Consider the following 20084-nt stretch of genomic DNA (forward strand, 5'->3'; position numbering starts at 1 on the left):
AGAAATTGTAAGATAATGGATGCCAAAGTTATCAACAGCAGAATATCATCATTTGGTGGTAGCTTCACTTTTTTCCAAATAAGCATATGTTGCATATGCACCGATGTGGAGCCACAGCTATAAAATGACACTCAGTGTGAGGAAGTTTGTCCAGTACACAAATGTGTCTGGATGTGTCTAGCAGTGCTGTTTAATTGGATTAAGTTGCTGTGTGTTACGCTGTGGTTATTATGCTCTGTTGCACTTTTTGCTATGTGCTGTATCTTGCATTTGCTGTTAAAAATGTTATTTGAGAGAAAAATGAGTGCTTGGAATTTAAGTTCTGTTTTCTTTTTCGGCATTATGTTAAAAAATGCTTCTGACCTTCTGGGCTTGATAGAATAAAAGTTGATTCATGTTCTTTGTAGATTAGTAAATGTTAAAACTAGTGGCCATTAGATTCCAGTACCACATGTTGACTACCTTACTGCTGCGCTGTTTTTTGAAACAGATGATTGTTTTAATAAATTAATGCCAATGCTGATCTTTATGAATAGTTGATTTAATACCAAATATTCTATCCAGTAAATGTCACAAAAAATTCATATCGAACATTACCAACCATGTATAGGAATTTTAGGCTTGCCTAGATTTCACAGTTTAACTGACACTATTATCTTAAGCTAATGTAATTAGTTTACTGCACTATCTAGCATAAGATGTGTTAGCTGGGATACGTTAGTTTAAATGCACACACTTACAAAAACTCATCACTGACTGACTGACTGACAAGACATTTTATGGCCAGACTGACAGAAATTTTATGGCCACACTTCCACAACAGTGCTTTTCTGAAAAATGGTTATTTGGAAAATTTTGCTTCGTTCAATATCATCTACCTTGTTTTGATATTATTATCTTGATGATTTTTTCTATGCAGTATATGAGGGCTCCTGATAAACAATCAGATAGCAATCTGCAGTTATGTTGTTAGTAGTTACTTGTGCATAGCATCCATCAGAAAATATCCGTACATTAACAATTACTGCAAGTGCACCAATTTCTAAAGAACTCTACAGTGATATACAGATTTTCTGGTGAGATATATTGAGATTAACTATTGTACCTCGTTGGACACAGAAGACAGTGAACAGTTTATACACTGACAAAAGTTTTCAAATGTGCTAAGAATACAGAACTATTAAGCTTGCATACCTGCTGACAAACTCCTTTGCAACTTCAGTTGGCTCTGTTGGCTCTTGTTCTACTTCATGGCGTTGATAATTATCTCTCAAATTTTCTCCAAACTGTTCAGGAGATAAACCGAATTTCTTAGCCAAACCATCTGGAAAAAAATAAAACCAGAAGTTAAACACACACACACACACACACACACACACACACACACGTCAGTATCTTTTACACATCTATCTGCTATATGTATCTATTTGCTTCTCAGAACTTGGTCTTACTTAAATATTGATGAGTTCTCTATATTTTTGGTTATTATTAATTTAGTGTAAATGTGCCATTCAGTATCCACTGCATACACAATGAAATGGGATAGTAGCATTTCAGATCTGGCTGAATTCTGCTACAGAATTTATGATGCCACATAAAATGGGAGTCAACCGCAACATGTAATTAAAGGTTCAATCATGACAGAATGCTGTATGGATACTAATTATCTTTCTGAAACAAGAATGTTCATATACCTACCGTGAAAGAGAATGGTTAATTTTAGAGCAATAAACTTCACAATGCTGTCCTACTAGCACTGATAATCATATAACAACATTAGTGTGTGAAGAAACACAGGGAAGATACACAAATACACCATCAGAAAAGAAGTACACCTGGAAAGATGATGTCAATTTTCATCTGATGATGGCATATGCCACCTGGGAGATAGTAGATATACTGATAATGGTTTCAACACTTTCCAACAGATAATGCAGCGGCATAGCAATGAGAATGCCGTCTGTGCCTACCCTTTCATTGGAAATGTTTATGGCCAGAAGGCTCAGCGTGGTGTAAACGTGTGAAACAGGCAGGAAACCATGCCGTGGAGACACACGCATGCTTCCACAGCCAACTGAGCGAGTTTGAATGGGGTCAAATTGTGGCCTTCTAAATGGTGGGATGGTCCTCTTGGAGAATTACCATTCAAATTGGATGTGCTGGATCCTTTCTGCAACTACTCTGGTCTCAGTGGTCAGTGAACATTCTCACACCTGTAGATGAGGTGAGGTTCTGGACATCCATGAAACACAGATGCCCGCCAGGATCATCATATTCTAAAGGCAGTAGTGGCAGATTGTACAGCTATCACAGCATAGATAAGAAGCTTGTGAGTCCAGACATGTCTCCACAAACAGTTGTGAATCAGTTATTAGCAGCTGGATGATGGGAACGCACACCTCTAGCCTGTCTTTCACTCACAGCACAGCATCGGCATGCTCAGCTCAACCTGTTATCACAGGATCATTTGGCATTTGGAGTGGTGCACCATGGTCTTCAGAGATGAAAGCAGATTCTGTCTGCATGCAAGTGATGGTCGTTTGCACTTACAATGTAGACTTCCTGGTGAGTGCTGTCTCATAGAGTGCAGCTGTTCAAGGCACACTGGTCCCATCCCAGTAATTATGGTCGAGGGTGCAATAAGTTACAACTCTCATTCACCTTTGGTGTTTCTGGAGAAGATGCTAACCAGCACTCTGTATGTGCAGAATGTTGTTGACCCCTTCTGTTGTCATTCTTGCAGCAGGAAGGTGATGTGTTTTTCCAACAGGATAATGCTCACTCACATGCTGCCTGTAAAACTCGATGTGCACTGCAAGGCATGCAGCAAGTTTCCAGGCTAACACTAACTCTGGACTTGTCTCCAATCGAGCACATGTTGGATGCGATGGGACAAAAAACGACTCGTCAACCAACACCCTTACAGAACTACATAGACAGATTGAGCAGGTGTGGAATAACACATCTGAGGACAATATTCACCATCTTTACAACCGATCGGATGCCAGAGTCAGCGACTAAATTGCAGCCCGTGGAGTTACACCATGTACTAACATGCATGTTCCAGCATGGGTTGATACTCAGTATCACAGAATCGCTTGTGCTATTGACCTTGTAATCATCTTGTGCACCCCCAGATGCACTGTTGCAACAATAAATCTTGAGCAAATTGGAAACCTCTAAAAGAGGTGTACTACTTTTTTTTCCAGCAGTGTACACGTCAGGCACAGAAAATAACACATGTTAACTCACAAAAAAATGTTCTGAAACAAGGGAATGAGCTGTGTATTTCATATTTCATAGCAGTGATGGATAATATAATGACACGAATGGCAAGAGAAATAGCACAATGGTAACAGTGAATCTGTTTGGGGATGATTTGATGGTATGAGGGAACGAGGAAAAGGAAGTACAGAGGCAGTTATATATTTGAGAAAATGTTGTGCAAGAATGTGTTCCAAAACTTAATGCAAAGAAGTGTGAGCTAGTAATTAAACAAGAAAAAAGTACAGACCTACAGTAAATCTGACACTGGGTGCTGAGCAGCAGAAAACAGTGGAAAGATTTAAGAACCAGCAGAGTGTCATAAAAGAAAATGCAAGGAATGACAGAGATGTAAATGAATGGGTGACTCAAGTCGACAGAAAGGTATGAGAGGAATGATATGGAATAACAAAGTCCCCCAGAAAAATAAGGTGATATACCAAACACATTAACGTATCAAGCCTGGTGCACACCACAGAAACATAGGTTATGAAGAAGAAGGAAAGGGGAAAAAAGTAAGGTATGAGAAAGTGAGAGAATTTTTCAGAAGCTGGCTAGGTGCAACAAAAATGAAAGAGATGAGAAATGACAATGTAAATGTGGTAACACTTCTGCAAGAGAAGATTGAGGAAAAAGGATTAAAATGTTATGGGCATTTGAAGATAATGGAAGACACAAGGAAGCTTGGGAAGACTCATGACATGAAGGTGGAGGGCAGCAGAGCATGGGAAAGCCTAAGGGACAGGTGAATATAAGTAGTGGAAGAAAGTATGTGGAAGAATGCAGAAGACAGGGCCTAGGTAAAGAACAGGGGGCTGGTAGGAAGAACAGAGAAAGTGGAAGGGTTTGTGTCACCAGCAACTGGCTACATACACAGGCAATATTAGTTCCAATGTTGCCTGGCTTATGATCCTGGAACCAAGTTCAATGGAGTTATGCGGTCCTCAGACAATGTAAATTGTATTAAAATTTGTTCAGGAAGCCAGCAAATGCACAAGCTATTCATCAGAACTTTGAGCTTCCAAGCCTAAAATGCCTGTATCCCTGCAGCTGAAGGGAATAAGGAGAATGGCAGCCAAAAGAGAAGCTGGAAGATAGTGTAAAATCATAGAACATAACTTATACTATTAAGACCAATAAACTTAAAAGTAACTGTCAGATACACAAGACTGAAATACACAGGATTGGGACGAACAACCATATTGTTAAGTCAGATCAGGGTAGGGGATGCTGAAAGGAGCAAAAGTTTCCAAATAACTATAGGTTGGAAATGCAACATTTTGAGATGACAAGCATTTAAACCAACGTGCCTCAGCTAATAAATATTACACTAAAGAGCACAGTTACTAATTAACTTAGCTGAAGATAATGATTTTGGTTGAACAGTCAAACTGGACAACATTTAAATTCCTATCTATAGGTGGTGATGTTAAAGCTTGGTTATTAAATTAACCACACTAAAAGTACTGTATTGACGTAACCACAGCATAACAAAGGAGCAGCTCAGTTAGACAGAACAGCACTGCTAGGTACACTCAAATGCGTGCTTACAGGACAAACCTCCATGTGCTTGTCACTGATTGACTGTTATTTTATGGCTGCAGCTCTACAACAGTGTGTTTCTGATGAGTGATCTGGAAATTTTTGCTATATTCAATGAACCCTACCCTGCTCTGACATTGTCGACATGTTGCTTTTCTCCACACTGTAAAGTGGAAACTCATTTACATTTTGGTAACTATGAAGAAATGGTACTTTAAGAAAAAATGAGATGGTAGGGAAACATTGTGTACAGATAGAAAATGTGCTAAGGTGAAGGGTAACTCATTCTGAATGAAAAATCAAGACAGAATAAAATGTAAAGGATTAAATTACATCAGACATACTATTCATCATCTATTCTCACATGAGACTTATATAAAGACAGATGAAAAGTTCACTTACATTCACAGGGTAACAATAGATGCACTGACAAAATACAGGTATTTTGATCACACTTTTTCAGAAGCAGTGGTCCTCCTTGCTTGAACAAGGAGGGAAAGGGAGAGAATTAAACACCATATTAAGAAAATATTGTCCAAGAGCCCAATTTTAAAAGAGGACTTGGTGTTGAATGGTGTGGAAACAAAACACACAAAAGTAAATTAGATTTAAAAATCTACAATAGTAAAAAAGCTCTAGGACAGAAAACACACTCATAACATGGATATAAATTAATAATTAAAGTGAGGGGAGAAGTGAAGTAGTAATAACAGCAGGATGGATGGATGGAGGGACAAACGAATAGGAGCAGCATGGTTATGTTATGCTACAGTAAAAAGCGGAATCAAAACAAACAAGAAAAAAGGATGCAAATATGAGGAGGGGGAGGAGGAGAAAGAAGAAGAAGACTTGTGGGTACAAGGAGAATTACATAAGAAATAAATGGGAAGTAACAAGCTGCTCTTACCACTAATAAGTGCTGTGATCTTCCTTTTGTTACTTTCATTTCCACATCTGCCCATTTGTATTCTTGCTAAATCTCATCTCCTTATCTCTGAACTATTGACTGTATTGTTTGATATAGGTCATTCCATATCAACTCACCTAGGCCTCCATGCTTGACCATCTCAGATTTTGTCGAAAATTTATGTGAAGATTCACAAATGTCCCCAATGAACAATGGTAAAGTTTAACATTCGTTGAAGCAACACTGACTGAGATATAGTCATTTTTTAAAAAAATACTTGCACAACTTTGTGCAAAGTGAGCATGAACTTATGGTGACTTGGAGCTGTTATATCTCTGGCAATAGTGCGTTGAAAGAAATTAAATTTGGTCACCTTGCACAACCTTACGCATTCTCTTAAGAATAAAAATTAAAAGTGTTATACAAGCAATATTCAGCCAGAAAATGTTAAGAAAAATTACCAGAAAAAAGTCAAAATTTGGCTTCTTGAATCTCAGAGACTAAATGTAAAACAGACACGAAACTTGGTACGTAGTAATGTAATAACACAAGGGTCTCAAATGTTAAGTTTCATTTATGTACCCTTCCCAATAACTAATAAATTAAGTGCCTAGTTTAAGGTTATTTTAAAAGGAAAAAAATGTGGTATTTTCGAACTTATTTTGCAAAAAATTATGCTCTACACAAGTTTCCAAACTTGTCACATAAGAAAGATCATGGTTTGAACCACAAAGCAAAGTGTATTTAATTATTCAACACAGGCTAATAATGCCATATAATTTGATGGGCATGAAAAAATGTAAACTTTGGATTCTCATATCTGACAGAGTAAACACAAGCTGGACATGAAACGTAATACACAATAGCTTGATACCACAAAGGTGTAAATACAAAATTTCATTCATGTACTATTTATAAATAATCTACAATTCGTCACGAAGATGATGAATTTGTGAAGTAGCAGAAACAGGGGATATGTGACACTTCTTTTACACATAATGTTTTCTATTTCAGCTTCAAAACAACTCTCATTTGAAATAACATGTTTTTAAGCACCCCCCCCCCCCCCCCCCCCCCCGCCCCTCCCCCCTGCCACCACCACCAAACAGTGGATTTAATTTCCATTATTAGCTAACAATCATACATAATCTGAGGCAAAGTAGCCATAAAAACCTGATACAAATAAAGTTTTAACTTTGGCTTCTTATATTCATTGATTAAAGGCATGATAAACACGAAACTTTGGACACAACAACTTAGCAACATAATATTTTCCAACATAAAATATCATTCATATACTGCTTTCCAAATTTCTACAAAATTATTTCAGATTAGATTTGTGTACAAATTACAAAAATAGATGACACTTTTTGAAAAGTGGTTTTCCATAATTGACTTCAAACTTGGAAAGAGCATGTTTTCAAGCATCCAGAAAAACCATATTCGATTTTCCAGTGCACGCAACAATACCTGAAAATGACAGACATTTTTGACAGAATGTACCATGGCAACAGGCTACAGCATGGCAACCTGTTTTCATGTTTCACTGCATGTGTTCCTATTTTTAAACTGACAAGTACTATTGCACTACTAAATTGTGCCGGTGCATGGTGACATTTTCACTACCTGTTCAAGAACATGAACCAGCAATCCATCCCCACAGGGGTCACACAACACCAACTATGATTGGGTTTCTTCATCTAGATTCCCAAGCCTTTAATTTGGTTTCTTAATTTACAATCCAAAATCTTGTGGTGGTACCTGTCTGCTTACAAAGTACCTTTTCTTGAATTCTCAAATCTGTAAGAATATCTCACATAGGTGGCAAGCAAAATGTAATATCAATTTTGATTTTAAACTTCTTGAAATTGCAGTTCACGTTTTTCATTATTTTTGAACCACAGTTCACTTTCTGGAACTTGATACTGTCGGCCAGTTTATTAAATTACATTAATACTTGTTCCATCATTCATGAACATGACATTTCATAATGATGTGGAACTTGTCAATGATATTAAAATAAAGGAGAGTGTGGAAATCCTGTCTTTCAGGCCAATGAAATGAATAAGCCGTACCTTGAGGTTGCATAAATTTTATCATAACATCATTTTGTTCCATTTATATGTCAACAATGTTGCCAATCCACCATTCGTTACTATACATACAGGTAATGTAGTGGCCAGATAACAGCTCAGTCATTTTGAAACTTAGGATGGCTGTGCTAGATAGGTGTGCAGAAAGGTGTACAGTATACTGCTGCATCCGTTTTCAATACAAATTCAAAAAACTTAGCAGTAATCCACGGGGTTTCAAATTGAAACTGAAGAGTCCTCTTATAGGTCACTCCTCATATTCTGTTGAGGAGTTCCTTGTAAAATTAAGCTGATTCCTATGTTATATTGCTGATTGCACTTACTTAAACTTACGGCTTGACTTTTTTGGATTCATAAACATTTTATTTTATCTGTCATTACTTTTATGTTGTAATTTCATGTACTGACATGTTCCATGACCTTGGAGATTTCCTCCTCAATTTGGTCCTATGGAACTAGACATGTAAATAAAATAAAATAACTCTGGCAACACAATTTATTGTGTCATTAGAAACTTTGCTGATACTAATTGAGTCAATGAAGTGGTACAAACTGATGACGTTCTCTCATACCGGCAACCACGCTGTCTTTTTGCCACCTTATTTCAAGGAACTTTTTGCTTTCCTATATTGCTTGTTTTGGAACACACATATTTGATGACATATACATTTTGGTCTGGTCATGAAAGTTGAATAGATCTTTAGGCGGCATCAGTATTTGATTTGTAAATGGCCTCTGTAGGCTTGTATGAGTAGCCACTCACTTGGTTGTGTCACCATTCCCAAAACTTGCAGATTTTTCGTGACTGATGCCAAAAATGTTCCATTCCCTGTCACTGTTAAAATAATTTTTATGGCTATACAGACTGACAAAACTTTTATAATCTTTATATTTTGCAGCCGAGACATCACTGAAATAATGTTTTTGTTTTAGCTGACAAAAAGTCAAACAATTTTTGAATAAACATATGTACCTATTGCAAGTGATCCGAAATAATGCAACAATGAACAGTTTGCAACATGCCATCATTGTCATAATATGCTACGAACGATGTAATACAGAATGTGAATTTTCCCTATTAAACCCCTGAGTAGCATCTTCAACAACAAACTAACAATTTTTAATAAGTCTTTGGAACCTAAATTAAGAAACAAAATAACAAGCTTGGGAACCTGGATGAAGAAACCCACCCATGGTTGGTACCGGATAACCCCAATGGCAATGGAATTGCTGGTTCTTGTACTCGAAATGGTAGTGACAATGTCACCATGGACCAACACATTATAGTGAGATATTTCTTGTCAATTTAAAAACACAAATCACGTGCAACAAAACATAGACAACAGGTCACTGCAATTTGGCCTGTTGCTGTGGTAGATTCCCTCAAATTTGTCCATCATTTTCAGGTACTGTTAGTGCATACAGGAAAATCAATCATGATTTTCTGGATGTTTGAAAACATGTCCTTTCCAAAACATGCCCTTTCCAACTTTGATCAGTCTGGAATCAATTATGGAAAACAAATTTTATGACAGCAAATTGAAAGTGATCTATTTTTCTAATTTTTAGGGAAATCAGGTTGAACTGGTCTTGTAGAAATTTGGAACGCAGTATGTGAATGATACTGTATACTGGAAAATCTTATGTTGTTAAGTTGTTGTGTCCAAAGTTTCATGTTTATCGTGCCTCTAATCAATGAGATACAAAAAGCCAAACTTCATACACAGTGTAATTTTTCCATCTACTTTGCCTCATTTTATCTAGCATTGTTAGCCCACATTGAATAATTAAATACGTTTTGTTCTGTGGTTCAAATTACGGTCTTTCTAATAATCCTAGTTTGGAGAGATTTATACAACATTATTTCTTTCCGCAACATCAGGTTGAAAAAATTGCAGTTCTTACCTTTTTACAAAATCTTCAATTTTGCACTTAATTAATTCAGAACTGGAAAGTGGTGCATAATGAAACTTTATGTTTGATATCCTTGTGTTGTTAGGTTACTGCATTGAAAGTTTCATGTTGTAAGAAAATGGAGCATCTACAGCGGTCCCTAAGATGTTATTTATTGCATAGCTACCAGTTTCGGCACTTCAGTGCACCATCTTCAGGCCCTAGTTGATCAAGATCCATACATATGAAGCATCAGTGACCAACATAACTGGTTTTTGCACACTAACTGTAACTGTGATGTTGACTCTCCAACCATTAACAGTCCTCCAGTCACAAAGATGGGGGGGGGGGGGGGGGGGGGGGGGAAGTTTGTCATACCTTTAGTCCCTGAGATGTAAGAAGCCAAACTTTGACTTATTTTTTGATGCCAATTTTTTTCAGCTTTTCTGTCTAAAATTTTCTGGCTAATTATCACTCATAAAATTCTTTTCATTATTGTTCTTAAGAGAACATGTAAAGTTGTACAAGATGGCCAAATTTTATTTCTTTCAACAAAATATTGCCCTAGATATAACAGCTCAAAGATGCCAGAAATTCATGCTCGCTCTACACACTTATCCTGTCATGTACAGAGTCAAACAGATGATTATATCTCGGCCAGCATTGCTTCAACAAATGATAAACTTTACCGATGTTGGTTGGGGTCCTGTACAAATGTTCACATTAAATTTCAACGAAATCCATGATTGTCGAGCAGGAAAATGTTCTGAAATTAGGCAATCTGATATGGAATGACCCCCACAGCAATTTTTTAAAGTATATGGCATCTGAATCTTGTCTACTATGCTCCACTATTAAATTCAATTTAACAGACTTCCTTAGAACACCTGCTTTCTAAGACCTCCATAAATTCTTACTGTTCTCCTCTTTACTCCCCGTTTCAAGAAGATAGGCTGCAATACCTTTAACCTTGTTGATCAGACATGTTCTTTGTTTCACTTGGAACTGAACTTTTGCGAAATCTTCTAAGATAAACTCTGCTCACAAATGCAATGATGCAACTAAGAGCTTGACAGTGGACATTTATTTGTAATATCATTTTGATGTGTGCCTGTAGTGATACGCAAAAAATGAAAAGGATGTCAACACCTCTGTTAATCATCTGTCATACTATAAATATGGTGCTAATGTACTGGAACTGTTCAATCCATGAAACAAATCACCTAACATTTTCCAGAAAATTTTTATACAGCCTACCTAAGCCAGCTTTTCTGCACATTGTGAATGGACCACTACGGACAGCTTGCTTCACCGTTTCGGTTTCAGTTGGTTCCTCCACAACTTCAGGCTCTTCAGCTTCATTTTCATCCTGTTCTGCTTCTTCTCCATCTTCTCCCTCAACAGGAGTCTTTTTCCTTTTGTTGCGACGAGCTTCCAGAGCTGCTTCTCTCTGTTTAGCTCTCCATGCTGCCTGCATGGCTGGAATTTCATGTGAGTAATAAAGGAGGAAATGAGAATGTACATCCTTTAACTCTTCTGTGGTCTGAACAGATTTCAACCTGTAAAAGAGAGAGTCGCACAATATCCATAAAAATTATCAGTTTTTCTTATTAAAATAGGGCACAAACACAGAAACAACACACTAGCAAAAAAGCAACAAACATGGAAATTTATGTTACATCTAATATGCAACTGTTTCTCCTAGTTCTACTGTATATAAACTCTTGCAATTGTATTACATAAACAGAACATCTGCTTGTTACCACTTACCCAGAGTGCACCTCCAGTACAAACGCACAGTTACTATCATCACTAAAAATTCATTCATTTTCCAATACAGTGCATTGATCATAATCAACAATTCTGTCTCAATTTTTCCTGTAACTAACCAACAGGTACTATCCCATCTCTCTGATTTTACCTTATTTCCTTCATCATCCATGCAGCACCAAACTTCAACACCCGTGGACTTTTTTTTTGCTATTTATCTACAGCAGACCTACTGTTCTTTATACTGCAACTGTCCTTTATACTGACACGTAAACATAAAATAAAATCTCTGGATTAGAATTTGTTAATTAGCATCCTCAATATTAACGTCCTTACCTACTGGTTCATGATTATTGCGTGTGGGGACATACCCAGTGTAAATCCTGCTCTATGCCACACACACATAAGAAAATCAATATTTTATTTCACTTAAGAAGCCATGGACCTTGAGAGCAGTACATGACTAATACAGACTCTCCATTTTGTGCTTCTGTGACATTCACTGCTTTTCACATTCTGTTTCACATTTTGTTGCTGCCACCTATCTCTGACATCATTGTGTAATAATTACTCAGACAGTAGGTGGCAGCACTAGCAGTGGAGGGCACATAAAGCATGTCCAGGAGAAGGGTGGTCATGCAGTTATCGTCATAATGCTGAAAACAAGTGATTCATCTGACATACAAAAGAGCATGACCATAAGCTTTTGGGCCAAGAGTAGAAGCATGTCTGAAATGGCTAAGTTTGTACACTGCTCACATACTGCCATGGTTAAAGTATACCGTGAGCGGCAAAACGGCACATCCGTAATTGGCACCAAGGCAACTGTGGTGGATCACAAGCCTTAGAAGACAGGGGTGAACAACAGTTGTGAAGATGTGAACAGCGAATAGACAGTAAATGTTGAGCAACGGACTGTCCAGATGAACCGAAGTGCTACCAACAGTGTCGTCTCAACAACTGTTCAGAAAACGTTGCTGTGCATGGGCATCTGCAGCACGCGCCTTGTTCATGCAGCCAAGCTGACTGCTGTTCATTGGTGAGGAAGTATGCAATTTACATGCCAGTATCACAACCGGACATCCACTGGGTGATGACAGGCGGCCCTATCAGATGAAACACATTTTATGCTCCATCAGTCAGATGGTTACTGGCATGTATGGCTTGAAACGTCTGAAAGCAAACACTCTGAACCAATCATCAGAAGCTTCCAAGCTGGAGAAGGGTCTGGGGAAATGTTTTCATTGCATTCCCTAGGTAATATCATCATTCTGGAAGGCACAATGGATCAACATAAATATGCATCCATCCTTGGGGACCTTGTCGACACATAAATGCAGAGTGTTTAACCTCAGCAGGATAGCATCTACCTAGAGGACAAAGATATGTATCACACAGCTCACAGTGTACATGCGTGTTTCGAAGAACACCAGTAAAGTTTACCATACTCTCATGGCCACTAAACTGCCCAAATTTAAACCCAATCAAGACTCTGTGGGACCACTTCGATTGGGCTGCTAGTGTCATGGATCCTCACCCAAGACACTTGAAGTCAGCATGGCTCCAAATATCTGTTGGTGCCAGAACCTCATTGACTGTCTCCGTGCATGTCTCGCGGTGTTCCATGCTGCAAAAGGTAGTTATTCAGGCTTTTGACAGGTGGTCATATTAGTGTGATTGGACACTGCACTTGTTACTTGATATCAGGATAGACAGAAGGCACTGCCTGATACGAAACATTGAACCTAGTCACATTAAGTATGTGGCTAAAATGTTAATGCTAAAAAATATCTGGGCAGCACCAAACTATGCAAGTTTTGCGTTATGTTTATCAGATTATGTATCAATTTGTATTCTTTGATACCTTGGTTGTCTTTTCTGTTTTTTACACAAGGTGTGGTCATTTTCAAAGTAAATCTACTATTATTCACAGTAAAATTGCTTCAAAGTCAAATCAACTGCACCACTTAATGCCCAACACCAGGTGGCTGTGATCTATCAGCTGCCATGCAATGCTGTCAGTGGTACTGGTCATAAAGCTAGCTATGACAACACGATATGTTTTGAAATCATAGTGCTTGAAAAGAGAACTTGCTGTTTACCTTGTGTTTTGGGCAACTGTAGTTAACACTCTGCATCAAGAGCCTTAAGCACTGTGAATTATATTGTTCCTTTTCATCTTCTTGGCAGGTATGTGACCATTCCGAACTACTAAGGAAGACAATGAGTTCCAACAAGCTTTCAATGTGCTCCGCAAAAGGGTGAATACATGGAATTAAATAATAAAAACCTGATATTTTGCATGGACAAAAATACTGAGCACAAATCAGAATTACTTTTTTCCTCTTTATGGTGTCATAACACACTTTTAAACTTTTACAGTCACGATTCGATCCAATGTTTCATCAATTAAAGTCAACAGTGACTTCTTCCCCATCTACTGGTTTGGTAGCCATGCAGTTACCTTACCATTTTTTCCCCCTTCAATCATGTCATTATACTGGCACAAGATGAATTCCAACAATAAATCATTTTCAGCTGTGGAGAAGTTTGAAGACTGTGCCTTCTCCTGCTAATTTCCCTCCATCTTTACAACTTTATTTCTGAAGGTATGATAATCAAATGCAGTTAAAGTGTAATAATAATGTGTATATCCAATTGGCAGTATTACCAAGTATGCTTTGTGCTAATTAAGATCAATAATGAACCTTGTTTATTTGATAAATGTCTAGCATTATACAATGTAGCAGTTGTGACCTGTGTTCATTTACTGAATCAAGATCAAAAATGATCTCCAGTCATTGAATTGTAAACACTTGGCCCTTAATGAGCACTTAATTGAAGGATAATACACTCAGACTTATTATTTTGATATGAATATTCAAGTATTCCTACTATGTATTTTACAAAATTGTGGAACAATTTTATGAAAATAAATTTCATTGAAATTTTTGCACCAGTGGTATACATCAATCACGAAAGAGCAAGCAGGGCTTATCAGTCAGACACCAGGATTAAGATTTTTCTTGTAAGACATGAGAGTACTATCTCCTGAAGTGAGTGTGATTCTCTGATTAGATGCACTAAACAAATCATGATTATGTATGATATGGCCTCATAAACAACATCCTTTTTAATACAAAATGGTATTTAAGAAGCTGTCAGTCTTATTAAAAAACCGTTGATACATAATATCAAACTAGGCTCCGATTCAAATCATTATACAGACTGAGGAAAAATCAGTTTTACATAATTTCCTATACCTTTCAATATCTTCTTCCTTTAGTACACGAACACTGTCTGGAATTGGCTGGTCAGGATCCTTCATCAGTTGTTCTGCCTGATAATCCCGCATTTTTTCAAATAATGACAATAAATTTGTTTTCCTTGTTCGTAGCTGACACCACTGAAATGAATCAAAATTCATCCAATTGTTAGTTATTTTACAGAGCGTAAATAAGAATCAAATTTATTTTAGATCCAAGAACATTACATCAACATTCTAAGCTACCAGGGCACATTTCTTGTTTCTGAGCAGTAGGTACAATCCAATATTTCACATTTATACACATTCCTAGCATTTTGTAATTTTAAATCTTTTTCAATAGGTTTTTACTTGTCTCATACGTTTCTCCATTGTCTCTAAAGAACATGCCCTGCTTGTGAAAGAGAACTATTGTATTGTTGTCATGTTTCCTGTTTACAAACTCAATCATAAATTCTGAGTAAGTTAACAGATGACTGCATAATTTTTTGCTACATTATATCATAAACTTTGACATTAATTCATTTTATTAACCCTTTGACTGCCACAGATGTGCTCTCTACATACCATGCTGAGAGCGGCTTTATCATTGCTGTACGAGGGGCATTTGCAAAGTCCGTGCAAAGTCCGAGAGATGGCACCACCGGTGCGTATCAAGGTCATGTTTAGTTAGTAGCATCTTTGGAAGGAACACACACCAAGTTTATGCCATATTGGTCTATTTTTTTGTGTTTGGCATTCGTGTGAATCAAGGAAGTCGAGTAAATGTCAAAAAATGGATGAAAAAGATTTCGTGTAGTGATTAAACATTACTTTATGAAAGGCCTCAGGAGACTAAAGAGAAGCTTGATAAACATTACGGTGACTCTGCACCTTTGATTAGAACAGTTTATAAGTGGTTTCAAAATTTTCAGAGAGGCCATATGGGCACAAGTGATGCTGAACGTTCTAGATGCCCTGTGGAGGTTACGACTCCGGAAACCATTGATAAAATCCATGATATGGAGGTGGATGACAGAGAGTTAAGGTGTGTGAGATTGCTAGTGCTGTGGGCATCTCAAATGAACGAGTACATAATATTTTGCATAAATATTTGAACATGAGAAAGCTATCTGCAAGATGGGTTCCACGACTGCTCATGCTTGACCAAAAACGGAATTGTGTGAAGTGTTGCAAGGATGGTTTGCGTCAAAATTTAAAAAAAAAAGAAATAAATGCCAAAAATGGAAAAATATAACAGAAAAACTGGCAAAATAATACAAAATTTGGCAGTAAATAACACAAAATTTGGCCATAAAATAAAACAATTTTTTCCTGTCCCTATCCGTAATCTATAGGGTCAAGAAATTTCACTAATACTTGTATGGAAGAAGCTCTGAACTGATCACATATCATAAGTCTCTGGTTCCAATATTCGATCTAAATAAACAGCTCCCAATAATGACAGTTTTACAATGATCAGTCACATTGACAGGATGGAATTGCGAAATCAGATACATGTCCATAGCAAAACATTGTGATGCTGATGTCTCATCAAGGCTGCCTACTGATGTGGATAAAAATTATTCAATATGTCTGAAGAAGTTAATAAACAATTCAATTCATTTTTGGTTGATCACAGAAAAATTCAAGAAGCTGTGAACAAATATGCAGTACTCAAAATGACTCTGCATTATGTGTAAAATGTATGGCCCGACTATTGCCAAATGATAAAAATATTTTGGAGCCATATTTTAACAAAAGGACTGTCTTGAGCACCAGCCATGACTTGTCACTTCTTCAGTCAGGTTTCACAAGAGTTCTCATACTCAAAATGTACCAAAAGAAAATACTGAAGATTCTTCATGGTGAACACTGGAGTTTCATCAAAATGAAACAAATGGACAGAAGATGTTGTTGGTGGCCAAATATGGATGAAGAAAATAAATAAATGGTTTTACAATGGCAAAAGGTAAAACAAAACCTATACAAGGATTTTCAAAACTGGTCCCAAGCAACAGAACCATGGGAAAGAATCCATACTGATTACTTTGGATCATTTTGGAAAGCATCCTGATTCAAAATATTTGAAATGACGTCAACAACTTCCGAAGCCACAATGAAGGCACTCAAAGAGATCTTTGCTATAGGTGGCTTCCCCCAGAACATAGTGTGTGACTGGTACACAATTTGTACCACAAGAATTCAAAGATTTCTGTGGCAGGAATCGCACTGAACATCTGGCTACAACTCCGTTTCACTCTGCTTCAAATGATGGTGAAGCAGGCAGATTTGTCAGGACTTTCATGGAAGCCATGAAAAAGGCTAACTGGGCTCGACGGAAAATGCTGATTACTTACCAGACAACTCCAATAACATGAAAATCACCTGCTGAACTATTTCATGGCCAATGGCCAAGCATCACTTTATCCCTGATCCTTCCATCAAAAGAGAAGGCAAAGCCAAAGAAGATTTCAAAATTTCAGGTTGTTTATCAAGTGTATGCCAAAAATTTCTCAAACAATTTATTAACTGGATCACCAAGGAACACTGGCAGTGTAATCAAACAGCTGGGAAATATGCTGTACACTGTGAAACTGCCTTATGGAACTGTCAAAGGGAATTAAAACAACTCAGAAAATTTTGCATCTTGTAGAAAAGAAGATGAACGGCACTGAATTTGGCTGTCTCCTGGATCAGTAGTAGAACAGGATGAAAAATGGACTCCTGGACACTTTAATGACCGAACCATACAATACACAGATTGAGGTGACATCAACCGGACTTAGGAGATCAACAAGGATTTGTTGAACTGGTACAGCCCATCCTCAAATTAACTAGTGAAGAAAGGTTATATTTGAACTGTACAGAATTACTGCTTTGTGTTTTGTGTTAATAAGGGTGTGCATTAAAGCACAGGCTATCACAAGAATTTTGACTACATAACCACTACCCAAATAACATATTAGGCTGGAAGATTTTATATGACTTTGGACTGACATACACTCATTTAGGTCATTTCCAACCTTAGCTACCAGTCCTGTGTACACTGTTATTTCCATGTTAGCTTTACCTTGTGACTATGATCATATACAGACAACATTCACTTCCCAACACCTGCAACTAATAATCTTGTTTCATTTACTATACATAGGTGCAATGAACAGTGTCATCCTTTATCGAAGGTTTAACTAGACTGACTGTGAGAAGAAAGCTTTCAATATCGAATGAGACCATTTGATTTCAATTGATATAGCTACTCCCATCAGTCACAATAGAATCTCAATTTTGTGTAGCATTGCTCATAGCTATTGCGTTTGTGAATGAAGAGTTGTATTGTTAGTTGTTTGGAATTAAAGTTTTTTCTGTCCGTTTTCAGGCGGAGAATATTAAGAAGAGAGACAGCAACACTCTCTTAAGGGAAGAGAGAGTAAAAATTCTCGAGAAAGTTAAAACTCATCATACAACACTGAATGGATGAACTAAGACCTCACATAACAGCACCTGTGGAAACTGTAACTCAAGACACGCTTGCTGCAGTGTCGGAAAAATCTGAATACCGCATTGACACATTCCGTGCATCTCAAGGATGCATATTGAACACCAATGAAACGGATGAAATAAACTTTTTCAGTTTCCCATTCATCAAAAATCAAAATTCATAGTATATGTTTCTTATAGTATATAGTATATGTTTCACAGTATATGTTTCTTATAATTAGGCCACTACAAAGGTGGGAGATAACAACTACTCACACATGCGTCTTTGCATGGGTTCGATAAAAAGGAGTAGCAACAATACCGTAACATGAATGATGTGCGTCATACGGTATGTATGCTATCTGTAGCTGATAGGAAAGGGTGGGGTGAAGTATGCAATCAGCAGAACAGGTTGTGTTTGAGTCAGTTGCGGTATGTACTATCTCAAAGTTGGAAAGGCTAGTTCCACCGCTTTAACAGTATGTCTGGGAAATATGAAAAAGGTGCGTGGATCAAGACTGAAGTGGCACTTGGTCGGAATGCACAATAATATTTCCTTCCGGCGATGCATCCTATCAACTTTCGCGACAATACAAGATGCCAAATGACGAGCCTTGTGCAGGAACTCTGCGTATTTGGCAGTGGGAGATACTAGAACATCCACTGTATTCACCAAATATGAGTACCCTGATTATGATTCGTTCGCCAAAATGAGGGAACTACTTCGTGGTAGGTGTTACAGCAAATAATAAGACACCATATGGCGGTCCTAGTGAGACATCATCACAGATGGATGCACTGACAGTGTATGACGTCTTCCACGTGGGTGTGGAAAGTGACGAGATGTGAGACGGGCATGTAATAAAGTGAATTTCACTCATTGAAGTCTGGCATGAATTATAACCAAATTGCCACTACTTTTAATCCACCTAATGCATATCACCATACCCATTTATTTTGACTCATAAAAATTTGTCAGCAGTCTTGTGTGAAACCTGTTTACAATTTTGGTTTGCTATCTACATGGATTTCCACTTACAGTACTGCCCTGGCTGCACACTTTTCTGGGTTCAGAACTGATATCTTTAGCTTGAATTTACTTTGGCTTGCACCACAGCACATTTACTTGACATAAAATACGACGAAATACTCCAACAATACAGTTTGATTACCATCTCGTAACTGTCGGACCTGGTGGTCTACCGGTACAGTGCATGCCTGCAAATCGAGAATCGTGGGATCAAATCCCAGTCAAACAACAAATTTTTCAGTCTGCGTTTAATCCAGCCTTCACCTCTTAATGATATGAGGAGTCGGCAGAAACAACATGTAGTGCGGATTCCCTGTGGATTCCCTTTCCCCAGTTGGACAAGTGGTGTACGTTAACGATAAGCAAATCGCCAAAGTGGCGTCCAATTGAAAGACTTAAACCAGGGTACTGACAAACGCAAAATTTATTATTATTATTATTATTGCCCAGAGGTACATCCTGATGAAAGGTTTCATGTTACACAAGAAGGCATTGGAAGTGGCCAGTATACTCGAAATCGAGACTCTCTCTGTATCCAGCAAGTGGGTGCAAGATTTAAGAAACATTATAATGTGATTTACGAAGCTGTATGTGGGGAAAAAAATAATGTGAACATAAAAACTGTTAGCGAGTAGCAGACTGGTGAGTTGAAAAAAATTTGAACAGCACTATGAACTGAACAACATTTTCAATGTTGATGAAACAGGTCTCTTTTTACCTTTCTACCACGAGAATCACATGTGTTCCAAGGTGGAAATTAGCATGGAGTGAACCATTGTAAAGTTCACCATACAGAAATGTTAGGCATTAATTTTGATGGCTCTAAAAATAAAACACTTTGTGATTTGCAAATCAAAGAAA

At 37.5% G+C, this 20084-nt stretch overlaps 1 protein-coding gene across 2 annotated transcripts in view; it reads right to left on the reverse strand.

The window, feature by feature from the left end:
* LOC126412530 (transcription elongation factor SPT6) overlaps nucleotides 1–20084 on the reverse strand; it is a 163307-nt gene that overhangs the window by 68280 nt on the left and 74943 nt on the right. For both annotated transcript variants that reach the window (XM_050082184.1, XM_050082176.1), the window contains 3 exons: nucleotides 14733–14875; nucleotides 10957–11258; nucleotides 1195–1324 (listed from right to left, as the gene is read on the reverse strand). In XM_050082184.1, coding sequence (XP_049938141.1) covers nucleotides 1195–1324; nucleotides 10957–11258; nucleotides 14733–14875 — 575 coding nt within the window. The remainder of the gene's footprint in view (nucleotides 1–1194; nucleotides 1325–10956; nucleotides 11259–14732; nucleotides 14876–20084) is intronic.

Source organism: Schistocerca serialis, chromosome 1 (genome assembly GCF_023864345.2).
Source record: "Schistocerca serialis cubense isolate TAMUIC-IGC-003099 chromosome 1, iqSchSeri2.2, whole genome shotgun sequence".
Classification (NCBI taxonomy): domain Eukaryota; kingdom Metazoa; phylum Arthropoda; class Insecta; order Orthoptera; family Acrididae; genus Schistocerca; species Schistocerca serialis.